We start from the raw sequence: 27455 nt of genomic DNA on the forward strand, positions 1-27455 counted from the left end.
TTTTAAAAAATACTAAAACCTACCCCCAAATTGTTCCCTACTTCTAAGTCGATTGGGATCAAAGTAAAAGCAGACCTCTGCCAAGTAATCGGGTCCTTTACCAGAGTAAATCCCAAAAGGCCCAACAGCCCACCCAGTACCCCCTCTATTTTGACTCTTCTGGCTCATCAGATCCAGAATATCAACATGATCTGGGTCAAACAATGTTGGAGGATTATAGCATCTACCATCAAGTCATCTCTCTTTTTTTTCCCCCAATGATACTGGGCAGTTAGAAGCTTTAAGGACAAATTTATCCCTATCTTCCAGTAGTGAAGAATCCTTAAAAAGATTCCTGGATCAAGACGCTGATCCAGATCACCCCCAAAATGTAATAATTTTTTCCTCATCCTTTTATTTCTGAAAATTTCAGAATCTGTCTATTACTTTTTGAGGCATGTTACTGACAGGCACACAGAAAGCCAGAAAAACCAGCACAACTGAAAACATAATAATAAAAAATATATATTATCAGCTGACATCCAGCTCTGTTTCATTACTTCAGCATTATATGATTTTTTGCTATATGTTATGTTAGCTGATAAGTGAATGTAAGCTAGTAAGTATTTGACATTTCCTATTTGAAATACAAGCCGAAAGTAATCCCATATGCTAATCAATTATTTATTTATTTATTTATTGAACATTTGTCTAATTTTTAACAATGAAAAGATTCAAAAGGAAACAAAATGTAATGCCACCTTTATCATTTTTATGCTGTGTCAGTGTAGTGTCAAAATGACCCCTTCTGGTGGTTTGAGTGTTAAAAAAGTTCCTTTATCCATCGAGTATTTTGATTAATGATTTTGGGCATTATGTTTTAGTTAGAAGCTCTAATGACAAAATTATCCTGGGTCCAGACGGTGATCCAGATCAGCCCCAAAATCTAATCACTCGCTCTATAATCCATTTCTGACATCTCCAGAAAATTTTATTAAAATCCATAACTTTTTGAGTTATGTTCATACCAAGAAAAAGAAAAAGAGAAAGAAAAGTGGCTTTCCATTTTTCCATTTTTTTTGGATAAGAATAACAAGAATAAATGTATTTTCTTTTCTTTTTATTTGGTAAATGTTTGAGATAAAAGTTAATAATTACAGAACAAGAATGAAATGGTGAAAATATAAAACAGCATTGGGGTAACAAACACATACTTTGAGTATTACATACCCAAACCAATTAGTCAAGATGGCTCAAGCAGGGTTATTTGGCCATATTTAAAACAAAATCCATCACTGAAAACTTTACTCTGTGAAACGATAGAGCCATTTTGCATCCTTGTTGATAGATTAGCTTCTAATCATTGGCTTTCATTTATTTATTTATTTATTTTATTGAGGGTACATCCCCTCAGGCAAGACACAGATTTTTCAACTAAATAATGTCAGATTGATTCTTAATTTACTATACTATCTATTGGACATATTGTCATAACCTGTGGGCTTCTGTTATACTTTAGGTTCTATCCTTGGCTATGTGTATATCACTCCAACATTAGCAAGCTTCCAGCAAAACTGAAAAATGATGCAGTACAAAAAAGCAGAATCTTTGATGTTGATAGATAGGGAAAGTGGTGTTATACCCCAACATTACATTCAATACAGCATAAGCAAACCTAAGAATAGCTTATAATGTGGGCTGGGAGTCTTGTCAGTCTACCATCGCCATGCAAACTAAGGACCTAATCCGAGCCAGCATGTCCGTATGGGGCCCACAGGGGTTAAATACGGGCTATGTGGGTACTGAGTGGGCATGGCCTTGAACTAGGAATATGTTGCAGGTCTTATGTAGTTTCAGTAACATGGGTGCAATTTGCAAAGCCCATGTGGGCCTGCTGTATGAGCCTCATAAAGGACCTAGGTGGGTTATTTGGGCTTGGGCATAAACACATCAAAGTTAAATAGGGCCCAACTTTTTTTTATAAACTGGGCCCCACATTGGGGAACCCATGTAGGCTGGCTAAATGAGCCCTATAAAGTATAAATATGGGCTAAGTGAGTTTGGGCTGGAGCTGGGTAACATGGATATGGGTCCTATTTGGAACCCAGTCAGAACCCATTTAAGGCCCAAATGGGCAAACACTGGTGAGGCCACTGTGGAAACTGCGGACCAACCCACCTACGACCCTTGTCTGCAGCCCAGATTTAACCCTTATGGGCCCCATATAGACATGCTGGCTGGGAATGTCACATATTGTCTCACACATTGTGGTGCACTGAACCTGCAATCTGAAAATGCAGGTTATTCTTTCCATAGATAACTAGCACAGCCAGGTTAAAAAATAAATAAATAAATGACCTGCTTGGAAAGAGTTTTTTCTAAAAGTTTATTTTCAGTACCCCAAAATTGTGTTTCATGTGGATGAAAAGCAGAAATACACAGAAAAATCTGCACCATAATATTTGTGAACATGTGGACAGGGTCTTTGTGTTACTTCATTGTTTTGATTCAGTTTTCCTGTTAGGCAAGATTAAGTTCATACTTTTTCTCTTTTGCTTTATGTATTTCCCCTGTTTCCTCATCTGGTTTCACATCTGGGTTCTATTTGCTAATTATCACCACATGCCTTTTGTTAGTCATTCGCTCCGTCAGAACAAACACCTCCTGGTTTCTTTGTTCAGCATCAGATCCTTGTCGATCGTGTCTTGGTTTGTGGTTGTAGCTTCATGCAGTTCAGTGTTTTTTTTATTTATTTTTTTTTTTATTATTTTTTTAAAATCCTGCCACTGCAACACCTTTTATTCTCTTTAGAATAAAATGTTGGTTCTGGCATCTGCTTGCTTTCTGCCTGCTTAGTCCTGCAGTTGGGTCCTACTTCTCTCTCCATGAATTATGACACACATTCAAGAAAATCAGTTTGTAATTCATTGCTGTGCAGATGAGAGCCTGGCTCTACCTGACCTGCATGCAAATACTTTTCTCTCATTTTATCCTCTGAATAACTGCTTCTAAAAAATTAAAGGCTGGAAACCTTTAAGTAAATAATGATAGAACTGCAGTTCTTTTCCTAAGTACCATAGCTGCTCTTACTTGTGTTACTATGTAAGACTAAAAACAGGATATTCATCCTTTCCACTAGGTCAATAGTCTTACCGTCTTCCATAGCAGCTATTTTCCTTTGCAATGTAAATGAATAATGTAGGAAAACTGGATACATTAATCTATTACAATATTAATCACCAGCATCTCACTTTTATAAGAAGAATTACCATCCTTGTGACCTTGATTATATATAATATTGATAATTGTAATTTAGCCCTCTTGAAAACCTTCTAGCCTAGCTTCATCATATCCACACACCAACATATACTCGATTATGGGAAAATGATAATCATGATTGTTTTGATTGACATTTTGTTTTCACGTTAATATCCGCATCATATGCAGCTCTATGATGCGGCTTGACCACAGGTCCGTAGCAGTGGCGGAACATTGGACGGTAACCACGTCCTTCCCAACACCCTCACGACACTCATCATACAGGGCAGGGAGAGATACTCCACTAACATGGAGACGAGATGGCAGTGATGCCGTTTCTCCAAAGTGTTGATGAGTTTCTTAAATCCCGGGTTGTTGACTGTGTTAATTGAGAAAAAAAATGTTCTGTTTGTTTATAACGTTTGTCTCTCTGTGTGTCTGGGAGCTGGTGGATTATTTAGTTGTGACTCATAAAAATTGAACATTTTTCTATTTTCTTGTGTGGCGTCACAACCCCCCGTGTGCATGTCTACGTGAACGAGCGCAACATTTCACATGCACGAATGTTGCTTGTTGCTTGGCTGGAGGAGGGCAGCGATTTTCGCCTCATCGCGCAAGTTCCATAGAAAATGATGGAGGAGTGACGTCGCCTCCTGTGTGTCCATCCCATAACTTGAGAGGTGTTTTCAACTTGAGTTGAATGAAACCAAAGCGGTTGGGGCTGTGGGAGGAGTCTGCAGCAGAGCACAGCAAGTGGTGCTCAATTTGCAACTGAAAAAAGCATGAGTGTAAACTGAGAAGGAGCAAATAATCTGATCATTTAATTTTTGTGATCGTTGAAAACCGAGATCGATTCGACTAATTGCCCAGCCCTAATATACTATCAATCAGACCCTTATCTTCCTTCCTCCTGTGTGGACCCACCAGGCCACCATGGAACTTGTAGCTATCCGCCATGCCGTCCCTCGACTGAAACTTAGGTTCTTATTTTGCTTGATCCAATTTATCAGATATGCCCACATCTTGTCTTGTACTTATGATCATTTTATACATAAATTCTTTCTGTGTGTGTTTTTTTTTATTCAAAGACTCAGATTTGAGGAAACAAACTGGTTCATCTGGCATTGAGAAACAAGATGAAACCAAAATACTCACATTTCTCCTCTGCTGTCCTCCTCCTCAGTTCGAGTTGTCAGGAGTCGACAGTGGTGTGAGATGACTCCTTGTTTGGACGATGAAGACTGTAATCTCCTGGTCAATCAGTCGGGCTGGACCTGCACACAACCAGGAGGCCGCGTCAAAACCACCACGGTGAGAACAAAACCCCATCTGGCTCAAATGGGACAAAATTAACCTTTTTTTCTTTTCTTTTTTTTCATACTAAGTTACCTGTGTCACATGTTTCATCAGAGAAATGATGTAATAAGCCTTTTGATTAAAGTATATTAATTACTGCATTGATACCCTTTTACACTTTGAAAGAAGGTCAAATGTTATACAGCAGTAATGTGCAGTATCAGAAGAACTTGTTCTTGTCTTCACCATTGGGTCAAGGTCCATGTTTTGGCTGAGTGCCACCTAGAGGGCCGTAAAAACCGTTCAGTTTTGCACCTGTGGGTTGCGAAGACTGCGTTACCAAATAGTTTATCCAATGTTTCCCCTACACTGACTCTGCTGTGGCGGCCTGCCACAGTTATATTGTTAGTGCCACGCCTTAAAAGGATTAAATCTTTCTTAATTGAACCGGCATTGCCGCCTCCAGGTGCGCAGCAGTGTTAGCTACTCTGCTGTCAGACATCTGCTCTGCATGTAAACACAGCGTGTGTTGTGGAGTCTGTTGAGAGTAAAGGTAGCTGCAGATAAGATGCTTTAAATTTTACAACTTGAATAGATATTCCAATATGAAATTTCCAAAAGCTGCCCTTTATAGAAAACGGAGTACGCGCTTGGTAAACACCAGACACGTGTACGTGATAGGAGCAACTAAACTAGTACCTGCGAGTCAAAACACAGGTTTCCAGTTGACAACAAAGCTATGTCAGAAACAACTTCTTGAAGTGTTGTCAACACAAAATAAACAATGCTGAGCATGTGTGTAAAGGGCGATTACACTGAATTCTTGGAAACCTAGACCACATTAGACCAACAGTGCCACAACTTGGCACTTTACTTACTGTTTACTTTTTTACCACATAGAAATGGTTAGAGTTGTCGTTTCTATGGTAATATGGGCAAGTACCCTCTGTGTACTTACAGTATATAAGGCATAAAAGAGAAAAAATCTTGAATATGACCCTGAGTTCATGATGGTAGTAAAATTACCAAATTAATCTAATTTCATATTGTGGCATCTCAGATTGGATCACATATTAGATGAATAATATATATGTATAAGGTCATAGTTCAAAGTTATGAATTCTATCTATATCTATTAGATTTGTATGTTTGTTTTACTGCTTTATTTATATCCCTAATTTATCAGCTTTGGGATCAATTAAAGTATCTGTCTATCTATCTATCTATCTATCTATCTATCTATCTATCTATCTATCTGTCCGTCCGTCCGTCCGTCCGTCTGTCTATCTTTTGCATTGTTTGTCTTTCTCTTACAGAGCATTTGATTTTTCAAACAAGGAAATTGCTTTTGGCAGTTTTGTAGAAAATGTTTTCACTTGAAATTACTATGAAAAAATACATATATAGCCATAAGAAAGAAATGCAAAAGTGTTTTTTTTTCATTTAGTTAATGACTAATGTTGTTTTATAGGCAATAACAAATAGGCTCTGTTAGTTCGATGTTCAATATGTGCAATAAGGTCATTTTAAAAGGTTTTTAATTAACATTAATCCAGTCCGGCCCTTAACTTGTTCCAGTTTTTTTCATTTTTGCCCACTGTGTATCTGAGTTGGAAACCCCTGGATTAATTGGAGCTCCTGAAGCCTCATTTGAAGAAGACTTGAAATTATTTTTAAATGGAAATGTGCAATGCAGATTTAAAATTGAGGACAAACTCAACTCAATCATTAAACTGTAATTTAACATAAAATTTTAATAATTTCTTTTTTCTTTATTTGGAAACTTTATTTTACCCCATAGGCGACATCCAAAGAAAAGACAATCAAGTTCCAACAAATATTTAATGTGAACTGATCCTTCCCTGGGAAAACCTTTGATACCCAAGTGCAAATGAATGTCACAAATTTCCCTGAGGAATTCCAAAGGGATTAATAAAGTATTCTGATTCTGATGTACACTGCCCATCCAAACTGGTTGCACACTATTTCATTGGCTTGTTTAGCTTTGATTACGATATGTATTCACTGTGGCATTGTTTCAGTTAGCTTTTGCAATGTCACATTTATTTTCATCCAGAATTGCATAAATTTTTTCTTCAAGATCTTGTAGTGATGATGGGGGAGTTGCACAAGGTCCTCTCCATCACATCAATAGGGTTCCTTTTTAAACCTCTGCGCTGCGTGTGCAGTGTGCAGCGACCCACTGTTACTAGTAGCGCAGGTCACGTGACCCAGGGTGGCCTGTGTGTGGGTCAAAGCCTCGCTTATTGTGCTGCACTACGGATAATATCCCTCATAAAAATGATGAATTTCATCTTCTAGATTTGCGTTAAAAAAAAACTCAGTACCCGTCGGGACTCCTGGGAATCCCTCAGGCGGTCAGGTGAAGGGAGTCCCATGGGAGCAGGATTGAAAATCCTGTCCCTTTCAGATCTCTACTCTATACTTTGTCATTTGAACCTCATTAACTAAAGATGTTTAGTCTAAGCAGTGTAAATGTGTGCATTCATTTGGTATTTGACTGAGAACACAAAACTAATGTATGGTTTGGTTCTCTGGTAATGTCTACATTAACCCAGCTCAGTCTTGATTTTCTTGTTTTGTGTGTCAGCATAGAGTGAGACAAACTCACACAGCTGCCTTTACATGAACACATATTTAATATTTGAACAACTTCCCCAAAACCAGCAGTTCCAACGGTGCACTTCCTGTGAACTGAATGACAAAACTCCCCACCGTCACTTTTGATAAATTTAGCCAGGCTTACGTCAAAGATGTATTCACTTCCCCAACACTGTCATTTTCCCTATACCCCACAGCTGTGGAAGGTATGAAGAAGTTTGACTTTACACGCCACCCATTAAGATAAGATGCATACTGGTGTAATCTGCTAGTTCTAAAAGAAAATATTTGCCTTTCTGTGCACATAAGACACTTATTTTAAATTTGATCTCATCAACAACATATACTAACTTGATACTAACTTGTGTGATACTTGTTGTGATACTAACCATTTGCATTTTTAATAAAAGGATCAAATTAAATTGTCCTCCTTATTAAACTATGTTAGTTGGTATCAGTGCTTTTGTGTCTCAGCTGTTCTTCAGCATTTGTTTCTTCCTTTTACTGAAATCAGAAGTGACAAAAAAATACCCTCACTGGTCACTTTTCCACCTTCCCAGTACCAGGTTGCACCTTCTTTTTTCTTCAAAACTGCATTAATTCTTGGTGCCATAGATTCAACAAGGTGTTAGAAATGTGCCTTAGATCTCCATAATGACATGACAGCATCACACAGTTGCTGTAGATTTGTCGGCTGCACATCCATGATGAGAAGCTCTCGTTCCACCACCTCCCAAAGCTGCTCTATTGTCTCAGTGAGCACACTGTCACATTAAAGAAACCAGTTGGAGATGATTTGATCTTTGCGACATGGTGCATTATCCTGCTGGAAGTAGCCAACAGAAGATGGGACCCTGTGGTCATAAAGGGATGGACATGGTCAACAACAATACTCAGTACCAAGTTATCATGGTTTAAACACCACAGCCTACCTAAGGGTCCTGAAATATGCCAAGAAAATGTGCCCCACACCATTACACTACCAGCAGCCTGAACAACAAGACACAGTGGATCAATGCTTTCATGTTGTTTCCACCAAATTCTGACCCTACTATCTGAATGTTGAAGCTGAAATGAAGACTCATCAGCCCAGTCAACATTTTTCCATCTTCTATTGTTCAGTTTTTGGTGAGTCTGTGTGAATTGTAGCCTCAGTTTCCTTTTCTTAGCTGATAGGAGTGGTACCTGGTGTTGTCTTCTCCTGCTGTAACCCATCTGCTTCAAGGCTGGATGTGTTATGTGTTCAGAGATGCTATTCTGCGTACCTTGGTTGAAACCAGTTGCCATTTGACTTCTTGCTGACATGAACAAGACATTCTGGTCCAGACAACTGCTGCTCACTGAATATTTTCTCTTTTTCAGACCTTTCTCTGTAAACCCTAGAGATGGTTGTGTGTGAAAATCTCAGTAGATCAGCAGTTTCTGAAATACCAAGACCAACAACCATGCCACGTATAAAATCACTTAAATCCCCTCTTCTTCATTCCGAGGCCGTTTGAACTTCAGCAAATTGCCAATAAATGCAATGCCTTGCTGCCATGTAATTGACTGAATAGCTCTTTGTGTTATTAACAATGGAACAGGTGGACCTCATAAAACAAGAGTATTTTTTTAATAATACTCAGTTCTACTTTGTATCTGCCACAAAACCAAGATGCATGCTGAAAATACCATTTTGTGGGACACTCCTGTGAGATGGTTGTGCTGTTATCTCATGATGCCTTCCTAGTTTAATTTTGCTTGCTCATCCACTTTGTCCTACTCATCTCTTTGCAACTTGCAGACGTTGTGTCATAAAAAGCAGCTGCTGACAGTGGCGGGACCCCCGAGATGCTGACGTGTATCTTCTTCAATAAACTCTGCAATTTTCCCTAAAGCATTTCAAAACTACATTCCACTGTCATCTGTGCAGGGCTCAGTGTGCAGCTGAAAGTTTCAGCTCTGCACTAAGACATTCACAGTCAAGGTATTTCTTCATTAGCCAGCTTAAAGAAAGGGTGTCCCAACATCTTGATGGCCACAGGTATAACTCCAACTTCTTGTGGCCTTAAATGGAAAAAAGTTTTAAGATGTTGTGCTGGGTATAATAATATAATATATATATAATAGAGATTAATTATCAGAGATTCCTTAGCATCATGGTCATCAACAGATTTACTGCAACTCGTTGCAAAAAAATGTGAAGCTTTATATTAATGTCTTAGCCCTTTCTCAATGATCAATTCCTATCAATGATTCCGTGTAATCTGGGGATTATGAAGATACAACTGTCATCACATCATCTGAAAACCTGAATGCAACAGACTTCAAAAAATGTAATGTTAATTCCAACTACCACCGTTAATGCATTATTTTTGACAGACCTACCAAAAACAGAAATAAAAATGTGGTTCTCCTAAAACGACAGCAAATTTGCTGTAGTAGATATTTAGCCAAAATGATAAGATGTCCTTTTTCAAAAGGTCTTGTAACATTTGCGGCTCTAAACAAGTTTATTTATTTATTTATTTATTTTTATTTTTAGCTGGGTTGAGGTAAAAATGGCTCTTGGGATTATATAGGTTGCAGACCCCTGTTCTTTACAGTACTTAGCGGAAACCAAAAGGCTGCTTGGTATAGTTAACCTCCTGAAAAACGTACAACATATAATGGGATCCTGAATTTAGGACAAAGGAATAGAGGTGAGACATGGGGCCTGTCCTCCTTGACAAAGAGCACACGAGACCCAGTGATAAACACTGATGAAGCACTGATGAAGTAAAACTACTCTTACTTGAGTACAACTGTTGGTTACTCTACCCATCTCTGCTTAAGAGTCATATTTATGAGGAAAATAATGCCAGGAGTGAACAGGTCCTACTAAGGACATCACATTCAAAGTGACTATTTTGTTTAACCTGCTGTTATAAATTAAGGTCACATTAGGATGACATTACTGGCTCAGCCGGTTGAAAAAGAAAATAAAAAAAAATAGAAAGCTCTGCTGGAGAGGGTCTTTAGTTACATTGTTTTATGCTATTTTTTTTTCTGTGTTCAGTTTCAATCCAAAATGTAATCTCACCTACAGCTTAATTACATAATAACATCTTCAGAAGGAGATGCTGCTGATCCTCATTGCATCAGTCTGTGTTAATTGATTAAGTGCTACCTTGAGAGCTTTCTGCTCCTTCTCTCTTCCACTCTTTTTAAAGCTGATTAGCAGCATTTCTTTTTTTCAGATAACAGAAATCATCCCATCAGCCGAACTTGATTCAAGTCATGCTGATTTTTTATTCCTTTTTGACTCATGCCTTTGTCCTCTGTGAATATCTCATAGTAGTTGATTATCTGCTGCCCAACTTGTCACCGGTTTATATGTGACCTCTAGGCATGATTTCAAGTTTCTGGTTGTGTTTGTGTCCCTGTAGTACAGGGGTGTCAAACTCCTGTACGCGAGGGCCGGTATCCTGCAGGTTTTCATTGTTTCCCTGATCTAACAAGGTTGTGACAGTCCCCTAGGTACAAGGACATGCTTTATTTTCTGATTTTGCATTATAAAGCTGTTAATATAAAGTCAATTCATAAACACATTTGCCAAGAGAAGAAAAACAATGGATTGCATGAAATATTTTCTCTGGCTCAGTCCTCCACCCTGAAATGCATGGGGAGTAGTGGAGAGGAAAAAAAAACTCCCCTTTCTGGTAGCTTCATCCCAAAGCTAAAAGAACTTCCATCGCATAACTTTAAGGTCCTTTTTTTCAATATTGTTAGCAATTTAATTTGGCAAACCTCCACATCTTTGATATACACTCCCCAGCCAGTACGCTGTGAATACGTTGGTGAAATTTAAAGAAATAAAATATGATTATGCTATAAATTCTAATTTTGCAAGCTAAGAAAAATCTACCTGCAATACGGGGCTTTCCAGTATTCCCCCAGAGGAAATAGATCATTGCTGATAAGACTATTTTAAAAACGTGGCTGCTGTTAGATTAATATTCCTTTGGATTGGCTGTTCATTCAGACAACCCTGTAATTACATTCAAAGAACACTTTTAAGTGTTCATGAGATCAACTGTATATAAACTTTAAAATGAAAGCAGTCACATTGTATTTAAGACAATGCCATGATTTAGTTTCTTTCCTCAACCAAGTAGTTTTAATTTATAAGCCTGATCAAGAAAACCAGAAATGGGAAAACAACAACAAAATAAAAATAAATAAATACAAACAGCTGTCGTCTCGTAAAGGAATTTAAAGGCATTTCAAGCTGTTTTTTTTTTTTTCTTTAATTCCTTGCTTGATAAAACACCATCTTTTCTTGGTACATTTAATCAGGTACATTTAACCTCATCAGAGAAGATCAATTCTACTATTGGCTATGCTGATATGCGTACTTAAACCCCCAAAAATGTAAAAGGAGACCTGATCCAATTACACATAAGGAGGCCAGCTTGACTTTGGTACAATTTCTCCAAAGTAAATTGATCAACCTGAAATGATTTTGATTTGTAATCTTCAAAATCCAAAATCATGCCTGACAAATTCCAGCACCCTTTAGGCAAATATCTTTAGAAGCTGAGCCAGTGTTTAACTAAGCAAATATGTAAGAGCCTCCCTTTCAATAATAACTGCATGGATGATTACATTTCAGATGGAAACAAGTTATTTAACCCTGACTGACTCAGTGGGCAACTTCAAAGAAAACATGTAAGGAGATGCTGAAACTTCTAAAACTGGGTTAAGAACTGTCTACTGCATTATTAAATCCTTCCTGGAAGGATAGTAGGGAACCAAAATCTTTCAGGAATGATGGTGATCAGTGGTGATCAACAATTTGATTAAATCAAATCATAAAAAACACCAGTAGAACGCAGGGCTGTTTAAGGGTGAATGTAAGAACATTTCCACACAAACTATGTGAAGGGAACTCAAGGGACTGGGATTAAACAGCTGTGTGTAGAAAACCACTTATCAGTGAGGCTAATCACTTTGCTAGGAAGCATAAAGACTGGACTCAGGAGCAATGGAAGAAGGTCATGTGGTCTGATTAGTCCAGACTTACCCTGTTCCAGAGTGATGGGAGCATGAGGATAAGAAGAGAGGAAGATGAAGTGATGCAGCCATCATGAATAGTGTCTACTGTACAAACCTGTGGGGCCAGTCTATGATCTGGGGTCCAAAGAATGAGGTTAGCTACCAGATGGGCAGCCTGCACAAATGGTTCATATGATTTCCTACGAAAGCAGTGCACAGAGAAGCATACAAATTCCTACAAAATTCTGACCCAGTGTCGAAGTTAGTGAAGCTGCTCTGTTGCGCTGTTTGCAGCACTTTTCTGGCTCAGAAATGGCAACAAAAAAAGCAGAAAAAATGTGTTTTATTGTCATAATTTCAATTAGTTAACTATGGTACACTATGAAAGTTTTGTTCTCTAATAACCTTAAATGCTGTGTGCGTTTTTTATGTCATCAGATCATTTTATAGGGCCAGTCTATGATCTGGGTTTGCTGCTATTCAGATCTATGTGCCCAGAGAATGAGGTCAGCTGATACCTGAATTTACTTAATGAGCAGGTTATTCCATCTTCGCTGATGGTACGGCCATAGTCTAAGATGACAATACCAGGATCATAAGGCTTATATTGTGACAGAGTGGTTAAGGGAACAGGAGACATCTTTTTGACACATGGATTGGCCACCACAGAGTCCAGACCTGAACCCTGTTGAAAGTCTTTGGGATGTGCTGGAGAAGAATGCACAGTGGTCACAAGATCTTGGAGAAAAATTAGTGTAACTCTGGACATAAATAACTGCGACATTGTAGAAGCTTATTGAAACTATGCCACAGTAAATGCTGCTGTTATCAAAGCTGTGGGCAGTTCAACAAAATTTTAGTGTGTGAGTTTTGTTTTGGATGGGCAGTGTTTTTTACTGGATATTGCTTACAAGCTTTTTGGAAAACTTAAAGAGGTCATTTAATGTTTTCAAATACAAGCTAAAGTGAGCACCACATGCAGCAGTCTAAATTTGGCAGGTAATTTGGACAGTGTTCAACCAGTTATCAGGGCAATTAAACCAAGTGTTCAACTCATCCCATTAGCCCCCCTCCTAGCTGATGAACATCTCTGTTGGCTCTGACACCCGACAATAGTTTCCCACCCCCTCTTGTTGAAAGATGGCAGTACTTTGTTGCCTCTGCTGCCTCTGGCCCAGTATAAATAGAGAATAGCTTATTTTATTAAGGAGCTTCACAAAAAAATCTCATCTGCTAATGAAGGACAGCAGATCTGATTGCCATGCTGGAAGGCAAATTAAATTACAGACACAGCACTGAGTGGGTGGACCGACACGAAATTCAGTGTTTACCCAAGAAGAGGAGTCAGTGTTCATTAAAACTCAGCGAGCAGGATCAGAGGAACAAATGATAATCAATTAGCTGAAATGAGGTTTACAGGCTTAAAGGCATGTACAGAAAAGTGTTGAGGTTTTAATTGGTGATACAAGAGTCTGGATGAGGAGTTGAATGACAAGTAGAAACCAAGTTTTTCTATAACGTTTACATTAGATGACATGTAATTCTTAAAAATTACTGGTTATAAAAGAATGCACTCCCATGGCTACAAAAATAGTAACAACATTTTACTGTAGACCCCCAACAGTCTCCAAGTGTCACCAAACAGCTCACTGGCCTGAATTCATCACTACTCAGCGTTTAGGTTGAATTTAATAGATGACAGTAAGATGTCTTTTTTGACCCACTGAGAGACTATTAGAGAGTAACAAATATGGATAAAATACATTTTCACCCATTTAACAATTAAATTATCAAGGTCTGAATCTACAGTTGCGTTCACTGTTCCTTTAACACTCATCTAGTTGTAGATAGGGTCATAAAAACACATGCTTTGACTTCAATTACAAATATTTTGTAGAGCAGAACCTGTAGTCACCAAATGATCTGTGGTAAGAAACAGTAAATATGTCAGTTTTATTGAAGATATCCTAGTCAAAACATTACATAAATGCATTGTTTTGCATGACACCTACAACTGACACAAGAACAGCTAAAAGGAATAAAAGAAAAACCTCCAAGATGAGCTTGGAGCATTCAGACAAGCTGGAAGAAGTGGCCAGGAAAAGGGAAAGCCTGGGCGTCCCTGCTCTGGATGCACCCCTGTGACTTGACCTGGATAAGCAGATGAAAATGGATGGGTAGATGGATATTAGTGGATATTAGTGATAAACGTACACATGCAACCACAAAATGATATTATTAGAGAGCAAAATTTTTATAGTTTACCAAGAAATGATAACTTTTTTCTTGCAACCTTTGTCAAGTGAATACATACTATAGCCCTAGTCTGCTGTCACTGTCAACATGTTTCTGACTACAACATAGACATGTAAATGAGAAATACTTTGTTCAGTGTCCTACTTTCTTCTTGTCAAAACTAATATTAGTAGTGTGCCGATAAGCCAAAGTACAAATAACAAAAAACGTAAAAGAAAAAAAAAATATTTACAAATTCATCAGCTTTAAAAGGTTTGTTGCACATTATATATGTTTTTTGAAAATGTGGGAGGATGCTCCTCCTCCATGTAGGTAAATTCAATAAAACAGACCTGCTACATAACTGCAATGTATCTATGGCAGTTTTGAAAAAAATTAGTGTTACAAGTGATTTGGAGAACTAAAACGGAATGAAAACAATGCAGGAGCAAATCCAACCTGTTGCATCTCATTACCCCAAGTGTACCATGAAATTTACATTCAGTGATGTGAACCTTATACACCTAAAGTCTAGTTGCACAAGTGCTGCATCCATAAGGCCCATTTATGCTCCCTTACGTACGTAAATAGCCATGTTCATATCAAACGGTGTCATATGACGGCATCCTCATTCTTCCATGCCTGTTTTGCGTTGCTATTGTTGTTAAGGCAGTTCCTCCACTAGTGGCCAGTGCTCGATTCAGAGTTCACTCCCGTGAGCTGACGTCAGTTCCAGACACCGTTTGGCAGCAGAAATGCATCACTATAAAGCTGTTCCCAACCTCCCAACACGCCCTAAACACTCACATAGTCTTTCTTCAAAGCTCGCACAACTTCTACAGTTGTTGTGCTCGTCTTGATTCTTCTTCTGCTTTTTTGTTCCCTTACTGATTCTCTTCTTCTTCTCTGGTTTGTTTTTTTCACTGGTCACATATCAGCTATTCTGCTCAGCACTGCCCTCATGATTCCCTGCAGTATTGTTCCGCCTTCTACATTAAGCAACGGATAGCTAAGCTCCTTGAAAATGGACCAAATTGCATGTGTAACTGGAGGAGATGAACGTAACTGTCCGTCCATCTGAGTATCAATCATCTGCGTTGAGCATAAATGGGCCTATAGATTCCAGCAGGGGCAGCTAAAGCCCAAAAAATAACTAAAGCCAAAGTTTCCTCACCTGTGTGTTCCTGAGCTAGGCTGTACTTTCTCAAGAGAATTTTAAACAATCTATACACTGAGGAAAATTAAAAATGGGTTTGTAACCAAAGCTTTGCATTATTAATGAGACCAGTTCTGGCTTGTTTTTGCTTTGGAAGAGAAATAAATAGAAACAGGGCTCATTGTTTCTCATCACCAGCTGCAATTCATCATAAAGCAATTACGTCGGAAACAAGGTCGCCTGCTTTCCACTTTACTCCCAGCTGTGGTGTTTATCAAGAAAATAGCAGATAACACACACACACACACACACACACACACACACAGACAGACACAGAGATAACGGGATGCTGTATTATAGAGCAGCAATATGAGTTAAGCTGATATGTAACTAACAACACTGTAAGACTCATTCCTGTCATCTCTGGCCCTGATGTAATTTCTTTTTAATATTTTTCACCTTCACGTGTTTCTCTAGGACATGGTCTCCTCTCATCAGAGTCTCTGATTATATCTTCCCCTTGTGTTATTCTAATGCTGTTTCATTTTTAGTCTTAAAATGAGCAGTTTGTGTAAACAAGCAGATGGCAGTTCTGCAATAATAACACTGACTGCTGATTGATTTATTTTACATCATCTATTTACTATAGATTATATTATTATAGCTTGTGTTTCCATCTTAATGGAAATGTTCATCATTAACTGAGGTTTGTGTGTTTACTGTTTTCAGTCTACACAAACAAAACAAGCAGATAGCATCAGGTTCCTGGGAATGTTTGTATGAACTGAACTCAGAATGAAGACAGGCACAGGTCAGTGATATGTGTATTTGCATCCAACACCATATCAGAATCTGCGAGACTAGATTCAGGATCTAATGATCAATATGAGAAATTACATACTGATTTAAAACAATCATTCCAATTAATATCAGATCCCAAAAACCAACTAAAATTATTAAATCTAATTTTCTTTCCAAGCTTAATCACACTTAATAAAAACAATTAACAAAAGTAGATTGTAACACATTTTGTATATTCAGATATAAAATCTTTGTCATTTGAATGTTCAAATGATAGAGATTGTATATGTCAATATACAAAATGTGCTAAACGAATGCATTTATATTTGTAGAGATTAAAGAATAAAAGAATAAAGAAGATTTTCTGAGTGAGGCGCCACCTAATGACGACAGCGTCCATCAGGCATCCTGTTTCTGCTCTGAGCTCTCTCCAGCCAGTAAAAATCAGTCTGATGTTGATTGTTGTCTTATTTCTTACTCTGTCACTTTCAGTGGTGGAGTGGAAGTGCACCCAAAATTGGACCAACGAGGCAAGAGGCAGATGAGCACAATAATCCAGGGTTTAATCCAAAGTACTGGTAACCAACACAAACAAGAACAGGAGGAAAACAACGATGATCTGGCAATGAGTTATAGAAACCAAGGGGCATATACACAGAGGACAACTAACGAAACAGCTGAAGTGAATGAGATAATTAAACCAGGTGTGCTGAATCAGGAAGCAACAAACACACAACATACAAGGGGTGTGGCTCTACTCAATCAGGACAAGAAGCCAAAAAACAGAAGACTAAAGGACAATAGAAAGTAAGGAACAGAAAACACCAAAGCAAACACCCATCAAATCATACACGCTTTTTCCACTTTCTTTTCCTTCTTTCCATTCATGAGTGCCATCTTGAATTTCTTTTCTGAATCTGCCATGATGCTTATGCAGTGTGTTGATATGCAGTTGCTGGCATGTGATGTCATGCTGTAATGTAAAACAAAGCTCCCTACCCCTGTCATGTGATGCCACAGACTAGAAAGAAAATGTTATTAAGTGGTGTTCCTCAGCCACAGGATGCTGTAGAGCAACGGCAACTTAAAGAATGTACAAAATGAATGTCAGTGTACCACCAAATTGAATCAGAAGCACAGAGTTTAAGGTCAGAAAATTTTGTTTTGTTGCTTTAAAGCAGCATATAGTGTAAACCTTACTCTATTTTAGACTTTATAACTAAATATTTTCAGAATTTGTTACGGGACTGTGGACATGAGGACCTAAATGCAGGCAGATAAAGCAAGAGGCAGACTGGTGCAGGGGAAAGGATTTGATAAAGTTGAACTTAAACTACATAACACAAAAACGTTGGCATGGCATGGCCTAACTAAACTAAAAGTACTAACAGAAAGCATAAGCAAACAATGAACCAGTACGGGAGGAACTGAAACCAATGGCTTAAATACCCTGAGGAACTAACGGGACACAGGTGAGGTGAATGAACAAATCACACCAGGTAAACTAATGAGCAGAAACCAAAATACACAGAACATGACCCTAAATACAAGAAACCAAGATCAAACCAAAATCATCACAAAAACCAAACACAAGAAACCAGAACATAAACCATGAATCATGACAGAATTTAGCTGTATTAATTAAAGTAATACAGACTAATTTGATCATAATTACTGTACACACCACTCATTTGGATATATTTCCACATTAGATTAAAATAACACTTTACAGTACAGTAAAGAAAATAGAAACACTTTAACATGTTCTTTGACTGCATCATAGAAAGGATTACTGTATCAATATCTGATCAATATTTTAAATTTGGATCTATGCTAAGCATCACTGATGATAGGATTGATGTATCAGAATGATATCTTGTTTGACCCTGAATGAATGTATGTAATTTTTTTGTATTTGCATTCAGAGTAACTGAGGTCTGATCAAAAATGGTGTCAGGGTGCATGTAGACACATTTTAACCATGTGTTAACACAAGCACTTATGATCAGATCACCCTAGATGATGATGATAACAAATGTGAACAGGTTCACGTTTGCTTGCATTGAGTTTACCAGCGTTTTTGCAAATGAGGTTTGTATTATAATTTATAAAAAAGATACCAAGAAGCTGTATAGCTTATTGCTCCTTGTAACACACTAAGCATGAAGCTTTCCATTTGAAGTGTTAAGAAAATCTTTGTAAAAACAGCCTTACTTTCTCCATCAGATTCATACTTGGTTGGTGCAAAGGAGCAAGAGGTGCTACAGACTCTTCTCCTAATCTTCTGCTACAATCTATAAGAGCTCTGGCAGCATGAGCGGTACTGCACATAAGAAGCTGCTGAAAAACAATGGTCTCTGGGTGAAAAGGTGTTTGGGTTTAGATACAAAAACAATTTGTCATCCAATGTCTGTGTTAAAATCAAACGTTTTGCAAACTTCTCCTTCTACCCTCACAACATAGTAATACATTATTTTGGACATTAAACGGCAGCACCATTAAAATCTGAACTGGGGATTTGGCTTATTTGCATTAAAACAATGAATGCAAAAACACTTGGAAATGTTTGCACAGTCAAGATGTTGGGTAATTATTTTTTAGAGGGCCAGTTTTCACCTGGATTTTAATATGTTAGCATATTACACGATGAAGCTAAAATGGTCATCCCTGTTGAAAAGGCAGGGAAGACCTGTGTAATATCATTACATCCTATGACAAAGTTTTGTTTTAATCGGATAGATGTTTCTCAGCATACTTGCCTACAATCTGCCTCCCCAGGGCGCAGCGTTTTTACTGTGATTATTTTCTGTGTTTGTCCTCAGCTCTGTTATCAATCTAAACAGCTGGTTGTGAATTTAAACCTCTCCATAGGGGGAAAGGAGACAGCAATGAGCCACAGGTGCTGCGCTCTGATCTTCCTCCTGTAATTGATCCCATTGGGTCATCAGGCTTTAGCAAGAACCAATGACAGCCTGGGTTTAAGCAGCGCAACCACAACTGCTGATGCAAAGTCAGCAGTGTTAGAGGTGTTAGAGATTAAGTCTTTGAAGATGACCGGGCTCACTTCTGTGGCACAGATTAAAGCTCAGATCAGTGAGTTCAATCCTGCTAAACCAGAGATCAGAAGATAACTTCCTCATGTTTTCAATATAAGAACTGCAAGGATTTAAGATTTACTCATTTGTGGGCTAATCTTCAAGATCAGACTGGAGGCTGTTTATTTCCCCGTTCCTATTTTTAAGCTCAAACATGGTAAGGCCACATAGCTGTGGGTGGGTAAATTAGATGATGATATGATAATATATTTCAGATATATAATATCAACCGTCTTCGCCCCTCCCTCACCCCCCACACCACCTCTATCCTGGTGCACAGCCTTGTCACCTCCCGCCTGGATTACTGCAACTCTCTCCTCTTTGGCCTCCCACAAAAATCCATTCATAAACTCCAAATGGTTCAGAATTCTGCTGCCCGCATCATCACCCGAACTCCTTCCATTCATCACATCACTCCCATCCTGCAAGAACTCCACTGGCTTCCCATCAAGTACAGGATAGAATACAAGATTCTCCTCCATACCTACAAATCCATACATAAACTCTCACCCCCTTACCTCTCAGATCTTCTCCACATAGTCACCCCTTCCAGATGTCTTCGCTCCTCCTCTTCTATCCATCTCTCTGTCCCTCCTGCCCGTCTCAGCACCATGGGGAGCAGAGCTTTCAGTCGCTCTGCTCCCCAGCTCTGGAACGCACTTCCTCCTGACCTCCGCAATACCGATTCTCTCCTCATCTTCATTTCCAAACTCAAAACTCATCTTTTCAGAACAGCATACTCTCTGTAACATTATTTTCAATCACATCCTCGCCACTCTGCCCTTTATGTTTAGATTTTTAGATTGTGTTGTATATGTCTGCCTCTCCTGTACTTTTAATGTTTTATTATTTGTTTGTACAGCGTCCTTGGGTGCCCTGAAAGGCGCTTTAAATAAAATGTATTATTATTATTATTATTATACATTTCCATTATGTTATGGGTCTCAGGGGTGATGACCGGCGTAACAAAGATGTTACCAGTTATCAGCAGGTGAAAGAGGAGAAGTAAGGCAACGTTGCATCTTGTTTCTCTCCAAGATTGCGTCTGGGTTTATTTAACATCACATATCACAATCATATCTGCATTTGTCATTTCAGTTTGCTTTAAACTCAACTTAACCAGTTTCATATCAGTCCTTATGAGTCCTTTTGCCCACCTTTACTAACATACACTCAATCATGACACACATTCTCCTTGGTCACTTCTGTCCTTGAGATGAGCACATCTGCATAACCATGTGTTCACACCTTGCTCATCACTGCATTTTTTGGACTGTGCAAGGCTGTAGATGGACACTATGTGCGCTTGTGGAGGCCTGACGAAGTGAGGATCCCTTCCTCTTCGGCCTCTCATTTTCCCCGTTAGCGATCCTCATCCCATGACGCAGTATTATTTCATCACTTACTTTCCCACTTGACAGAAGAGGTTTCAACTCTCGCCGTATGTCACTGTACTTATTTCCAAGACCCTGGTAGACTGTATGCTGAAAAACATCCTGAACAGTAGCTGGACCATACTGTATGCCCGTGTCTGGCAGTTTGGATGTGAACAGAACACGCTGCTTCAAGCCAATCACACGGTAGAGGAACTGTGTCTCGTTCTCATCCTGTCTGCCGCACATTAACTCCTGAAATAACTCTGTGCTGTTTTTCTCTCTGAGGTGAGCCTGGAGAAATCCTTTCAGTTCAGTCACAGTGAGGTCATCCTTGTTGATAAGCATATCCTTGAAAGTCCCAGGTTTGATTATCCTGAGAATTCCTCGAACTATCTCTGTGTCATGGAAGACCTTCTCTGAGCCCCTCATCAATTGTTTACAGATATTATTGTAGCTTATATCTGATGAATAGTCTCCAACTTGACCCCCTTGTATTTGAACTCTCTTCTCTGGAGATAGGTTTAGATCTCTTAGGGAGGTGATGCCCTCACGAGACATATGGGTCATGGGCTGAGCAGGATGATTCATTTTGGACTTGGCCACTGTTAGATTGGCTGTTAGGCATGCTTCACTACATCCAGACCAAAGTGCTTGCTCTGCAGGTGACAACATGCTCTGCCTTAACTTCCTACCCAGCTCCTCATAGCTAGTGACTCCTGCAACTCAACCTTTGTGGTGTCAGATGCGGCTTTGGCCAGACTCATGGGGCTAGCTGCAAGGGTATCACTACGCTGGCTAGGCAATAGGTCAACTGGGTTTGTGTTGGTAACTGCATCTAGAGCCTGGGGTTGCATGGCTGTGTCATGAGTGTTGGTTACTGGTAAACCAGGGCCAGAGTACCATCTGTGTTAGGGGGTGTGTACATTGTTTGGGTGGGAACGTGAATTGCCTGTGACTCTAAAACCTCTCTGTCGTCAGACACATGCGTCCCATCTCTGTCCTTACTAACAGCATCAATACAATCCTTCAAGATCAATAATTCAACCATCCCACTGTCCTCTGGCTCAAGTAAATGCTTACTATACATGAAGGAACTGATGTGGTCAAAGCAACCCTCCTGGTCTCCTTCCTCGAGCTCGGGCCGGTCCTGTCCTGCGGCTGGCCCCACCTCTTTGGTGATCTTGAAAGAGTTCCTCCGCGGGACCAAGCTGAGGCAGGCTTTTTTCTGATGTCCCACACCAGGTGCTTCCATCCCACTCTCAGTCATAGTGAAACTTCCCTCTTGTTTCTCCGATGGGAATCAGTCAGCTTGCAGGACAGCTCCGCCTCCGTTTCAGCTTGCAGCTTCAGTATTGGTCTCAGGGATGTCATCAGTGGGATCAGCTCCAACACAGCATGTGTGATTTCTGCAACGTGGTTCTCAGGGTGTATGACCGGGCATAACAAAGATGTTACCGTGTGATATCAGCAGGTGAAAGGAGGGAGGTAAGGCAACGTTACCATCTTCGTTTCTCTCCAAGATTGTGCGTCTGGGTAGAAAAGCGGAAATACGGGCCCCCTTTACCGTCCCAGTAGCAACAAAGAGGAAAACGAAATTATCCGCCCCTTTACTTTTGTAACAAAGACTGCTCTAGATAATAATCATAACAACCCTCATCACAAAATAAAATCTTAAATAGAACTTTGGTACCGGGCCCTTTTAGGTAGTTGCCACAATTACCTAGTGATGATAGATGATGGTGGTCAGATATTACCCATGACTCCAAGAAAAACTGCTTACACCACAATTTTTTTGTCATGCATGATGATAAAAGCAGGAAGCCATTTATTTATTTACTTTTCTTTGTTTGTTTTGTTTTGTTTGTTTAATGTCTGCAAATGTTGGGCTCGATGTGGATGAGACTTTTCATCCAGCTCTGCAAGGGGACTGGGACAGGTAGCAGTTAAAAAAACAAGATACTTAGAGAGTTTATTGCTGGCAGTGGCCAGAGCGCTAACACAAAAATAAAAAAATAAAAAAAAAGAACAGCAGCAATATGGTGCTGCTCAACAAAAGACAGAATCAAACTTAAAGTGACTCTAAAGTTTTGAAACTGACTTCAACCAGGCTGCTGACTCTTCTAACCTAAAAACAAAAATGAAAAAAAAATGAAAAAAATGAATAAATAAATAAATAAATAAATAAATAAACAGAACAAAACAACAACAGGAAGTAGTACATATAAACCTTTGTTAAATTAATATAAATACTAAAGCCTTGTACACACATAATATTTTTGGGCTGTTTTTGTCCCGATTTAGTCTCTTCCGACTTCGGACGGCAAACGCCCGAATCATCGGTGAAAATTTCCCTGTCCAATCATCATTTGGTCTGAGGGTGTTACGAGTCGATTTGTCCGCTCTGAAACAGGTCCTAGCCACAATTGGGAACATTGAACATATTTAATATTTTCCGAGCTGATGTCTGAGGAACACCGACGACTCATGCATTTTGACTCTGTTGGATGGTGACGTGGTACAGAATGTTAAACAATCAGAGAGCAAGCTGGCTGAGGAGCAAGAAAGTAAATAAAGTCTGCCTCCCGATCTGTTTATTTTTTTTTTCAGCTCTGGCTTTTTCTGTTAACAATAGCCCCAAGACCACCATCATCCCTCATCCTGTATATCCTCTTCCGATGCTGTGTTGTGTTTTTACGATTGTTACTATGTTTCTTCTCTTCGTTTTTTGCCGGTTATTGCTATGGTTCTTACTACATTTCGACGTATTTGTCCGGCTTGGAGGACTAGATTGTAGATGAGTTGCTGGACAGCACCATTATGTGTGTGATGTTCTGTGATGACAGTTTTGGAGCACTGATTTTTTATCTTCACGTGTGGGGTCTCGACCAGATAAAAAATCTCATAAGATTAAAAAAACGTTATGTGTGTACCAGGCTTTAGGTAGGCGGATGTGGAAGCAAAACTAAATTTACAAGGCTTTCACGTGTTATTATATGTGGGGCCATTTAAGACAATATTATGGTGTAAATCAGCTGTTAATTAGGATTTGTGTGCACAAGTAGAATAGAATAGAATAGAATAGAATAGAATAGAATAGAAATACATCCACGCACATTCATCTAAAATTGTGCATAAATAAAAATTTGTAAATTATCGTCCGTATAAAATTACATAAAATATTCTTTGTATAGTAAGTCTGTGAGAATATGATTTAAAAAATTATACAAACTTAAAAATGTTCAAATATAAAATGTAATTTATGATAATGTTTTCTTCATTATGAATTTACAAACCGCAGCTGTGAAGCAACTGTCAAAAATACGTCATGAGTCACAGACATGATTCATCCACTTCACAAAATGTGTCGGAAGTCTGTTTAACGGCACCACAAAAGTTTCAACTTTACTAATATACACATTCAAAAAACAAAGATTCAATATCAAATATGGTCATTTGGATTCAGTTTTTTAAAGCAATTATTCAAACAGGCATATTCAGATTCAAATTGAATGATTCATATTCAAATATAAAGAATTCAGATTCGCTCCCCAGTGGCACAAAGTTTATCCCATAGACGACTGATCATGGGAGAGATGTTGCTGGAATTCAGGATGTGGTGCAGATCAGTTGGGTTGTGTGTTGCATAAGTCTTCATGAAAACTTTGTCACCATGTTCTCAAACTTCTTCCTCTTCAGTTTGCTTTAAAAATGTGCCTTTTTTTCTACTCCGTTTCCGTTCTGGCTGAAATGACTTCCTTTTCAATTAAAATTTGTCTTGCACACACACTAGTAGAATGACTTATACATACTAGTAAAATGTGATTTCAGAAATTTCACTATAAGGTGTGAATGATTTCAGTATTATGTATGAGAGGACTTCAGTATAGTGTATAAGTGGATTTCAGAATAGTGTATGAAAGGTTTTTCTATAGTCACTGAATGATTTCAGTTTGATATACAAGACTTTTATTTAAATTTCACGTCTATGGTAATTCTGAATAATTCTGAATAATAATTAATCATTTCTTCATAATTGTGAGCCAATTCTTATTTACAATGATGAACAGGGCCAGAGGCAACAACAGAACACACATGCAATTTCATGTGTGATTTTATGGGTTTCACGGGGGAATTTAATGGGATTTCTTGTTGTTTTTTCTTTTTTTTTTCTTTTTTTTTGTATAGAAACTAACGTTAATAAAAATTTATTAAACAAATTCAAGCACTTTCCTGTTTTGTATTTTTTCAGCTCAGGACATTATAAGGCAGGGCTACTCAGTTTGGTCTTAAGAGGGGTCACAGCGCTGCAGGTTTTCAAAGGTTTCCCTGCTCAACATACCTCAGTCAATTCATTAGATCCCAACAGCCTATCAAGTTCTGCACAATCACACATTAATTTGAGTTAGGTATGTTGGTGCAATGGAGACACTGAAAACCTGCTGCTGCGCCCTCATTGGGCGAATTGAGTAGCCTTGTTATAAGGGTTTAATCTCAACTGAATCACAGAAACCATGTTTTATACTGTCTAAGTCATTTGTATTCATCACATGTGATGATTACCATGATTTCAGACAATATGTAATGAAAAGATCAGCTTTGAGCCATGATTCCAGCAGAGGCCAGAAGACAAGCTAGACAAGTTTCAGGGTTCTACTCTGCAGGACTCAAAGGAGATTAAATAGTCAACCTGACAATCTCTCCACAGAATATAACACACATATGAAAGCATCTAAAAACTATTATTTAACTTTCTTTTTATTGACAACTTTCTCACCATAACCCCTTAGCTATGTTTTAAAATATCAACTTGACACATCCACATGCCCCCAGTCTCATCAATAACATCTCACAAGGCCGAGATGAACATTGCTGGATGTGGATAAGAGACACTTGGGAAAACTTTGCTAAACAAACAGGCTCCTTATAGAACACAATTTGCATAAATCGGGCTGTACAGTTGGAGTTGAGTAAGTTAAAAGCACCAAGAAAGAGATGAAGAAGCAGAGATTGTTCATTCATGATGATTACAGCCTGTGGTATGGAAGCAAATGGTGTTATCAGGCATCGCAGCACAAAGCAGAACTCTTATGCAGAAACGGACATTACCTATCTATTTTTTTCTACCTCTCTTTGCAGAATTATTATGTTGAAGCCTCCCATGTAGTTAAAACCTGCAGGGGTACTTTGCATCAGTTTCTACACACACAGGTAGAAAAAAATAGAGGAACAAATCTCTGTGCGCTCAATCAGACAGAAATCAAATTCTCCTTGGAGATAAGGGCAGCAGGAAGGAGGTCTGATGAAAACGCAGACACTTAATGTCTTATAAAATGACATTTGTTTTTGTTTTTAAGAGCGTAATAGATCAACTATGCTTTTTTCATTTTGTTTTCAGGCAGAAATCCTGCGGGGTCAATTTGACAGAAAGCATACTGTAAAAACTCCGATGTATACCTTATTTCTTAGACATTGCATTCCAATAAGCTTAACAACATATTCAGAATAGAAATGGCTGTATTGTCTGCTACAGTCCCTATCATGTATAATCTCTATTATGTGAAGTTAAGAAGAAAAGACCAGACGGCAGGATGATTTGACAATACAGGCTTTAACCAATACAAGGACATATTTTATATTGGCCTTCAGCATCAAATATTATTCCCAGCAGAGGCGTTTGAGATTGAATTAGTTACATGGCAGCTGCTGAACCCCGGAATGAAAAGTATAAAATAGAGTCCAAAAGAAGAACAAACTCTCAAAAAAAGAGAGAAAAAAAAACTGCAGTTCAAAAACACTTGAGGAAGAATTCATAATATCAGCCTGAAGAAAATGAACAGGCAGACTGACAGGAGATAGATGCAGAGACAGGACTTGCTTGCTCTGACAGAATTTTCCACTGCAGCCTTGTCAGGAGATCTGGTCTCACTGTTCAGTGCAGAAGATTTTATTTTTAACTATTTTACATAGTAAAACATGTATTTCCATGTCTCCATGTTTCTGCTGTGTGAGGCAGTAAGGAATGCTGTCAAGCTGAAGAAGGAGTCCTATCTGGCCATTTTGGCCTGTGGGACTCCAGAGGCAGCTGATGGGTATCGGCGGGCTTCGGTGGTCGCTAAGGCAAAACTCGGGCATGGGAGTAGTTTGGAGAGGCCATAAAATGACTTCCGGACAGCTTCAAGGAGATTGTGGTCCACCATCCGGCAGCTCAGGAGGGGAAAGCAGTGCTCTGTCAGTATAGTGGGAATGGGGGTCTGCTGACCTCGACTTGGGGAATACTTCGAAGACCTTCTCAATCCCACCAACACATCTGTCTGATGACGAAGCAGAGTCTGGGGTAGCTGTGCTGGCTCTCCCATCTCTGGGGCTGAAGGCCGCTGCATCGGTGGCAAGGCCATGAGGGGTGGATGAGGTCTGCCCAGAGTTTCTTAGGGTCTAGATTGCATGTAGGGGCTGTCTTGGCTAACACGCCTATGCAGCATCGCATGGACATTGGGGACAGTTTCCCTGGACTGGCAGACTGGGGTGGTGGTCTATTTCAGGGTGCTGGAGAGGAGGGTCCGTCATAGTCGAACCTCGGATTGAGGTAGGAGCAGTGTGGTTTATGGGGAACAGTGGACCAGC

At 39.0% G+C, this 27455-nt stretch overlaps 1 protein-coding gene across 1 annotated transcript in view; it reads left to right on the forward strand.

Moving 5' to 3' along the window:
• The window catches only part of LOC121646987 (chemokine-like protein TAFA-5), an 88671-nt gene that overhangs the window by 54643 nt on the left and 6573 nt on the right, over positions 1–27455 (forward strand). Inside the window, exon 3 of the mRNA XM_041996155.1 lies at positions 4421–4548. Within this exon, the coding sequence (XP_041852089.1) occupies positions 4421–4548 (128 nt within the window). The remainder of the gene's footprint in view (positions 1–4420; positions 4549–27455) is intronic.

This window comes from Melanotaenia boesemani, chromosome 10, assembly GCF_017639745.1.
Source record: "Melanotaenia boesemani isolate fMelBoe1 chromosome 10, fMelBoe1.pri, whole genome shotgun sequence".
Classification (NCBI taxonomy): Eukaryota; Metazoa; Chordata; class Actinopteri; order Atheriniformes; family Melanotaeniidae; genus Melanotaenia; species Melanotaenia boesemani.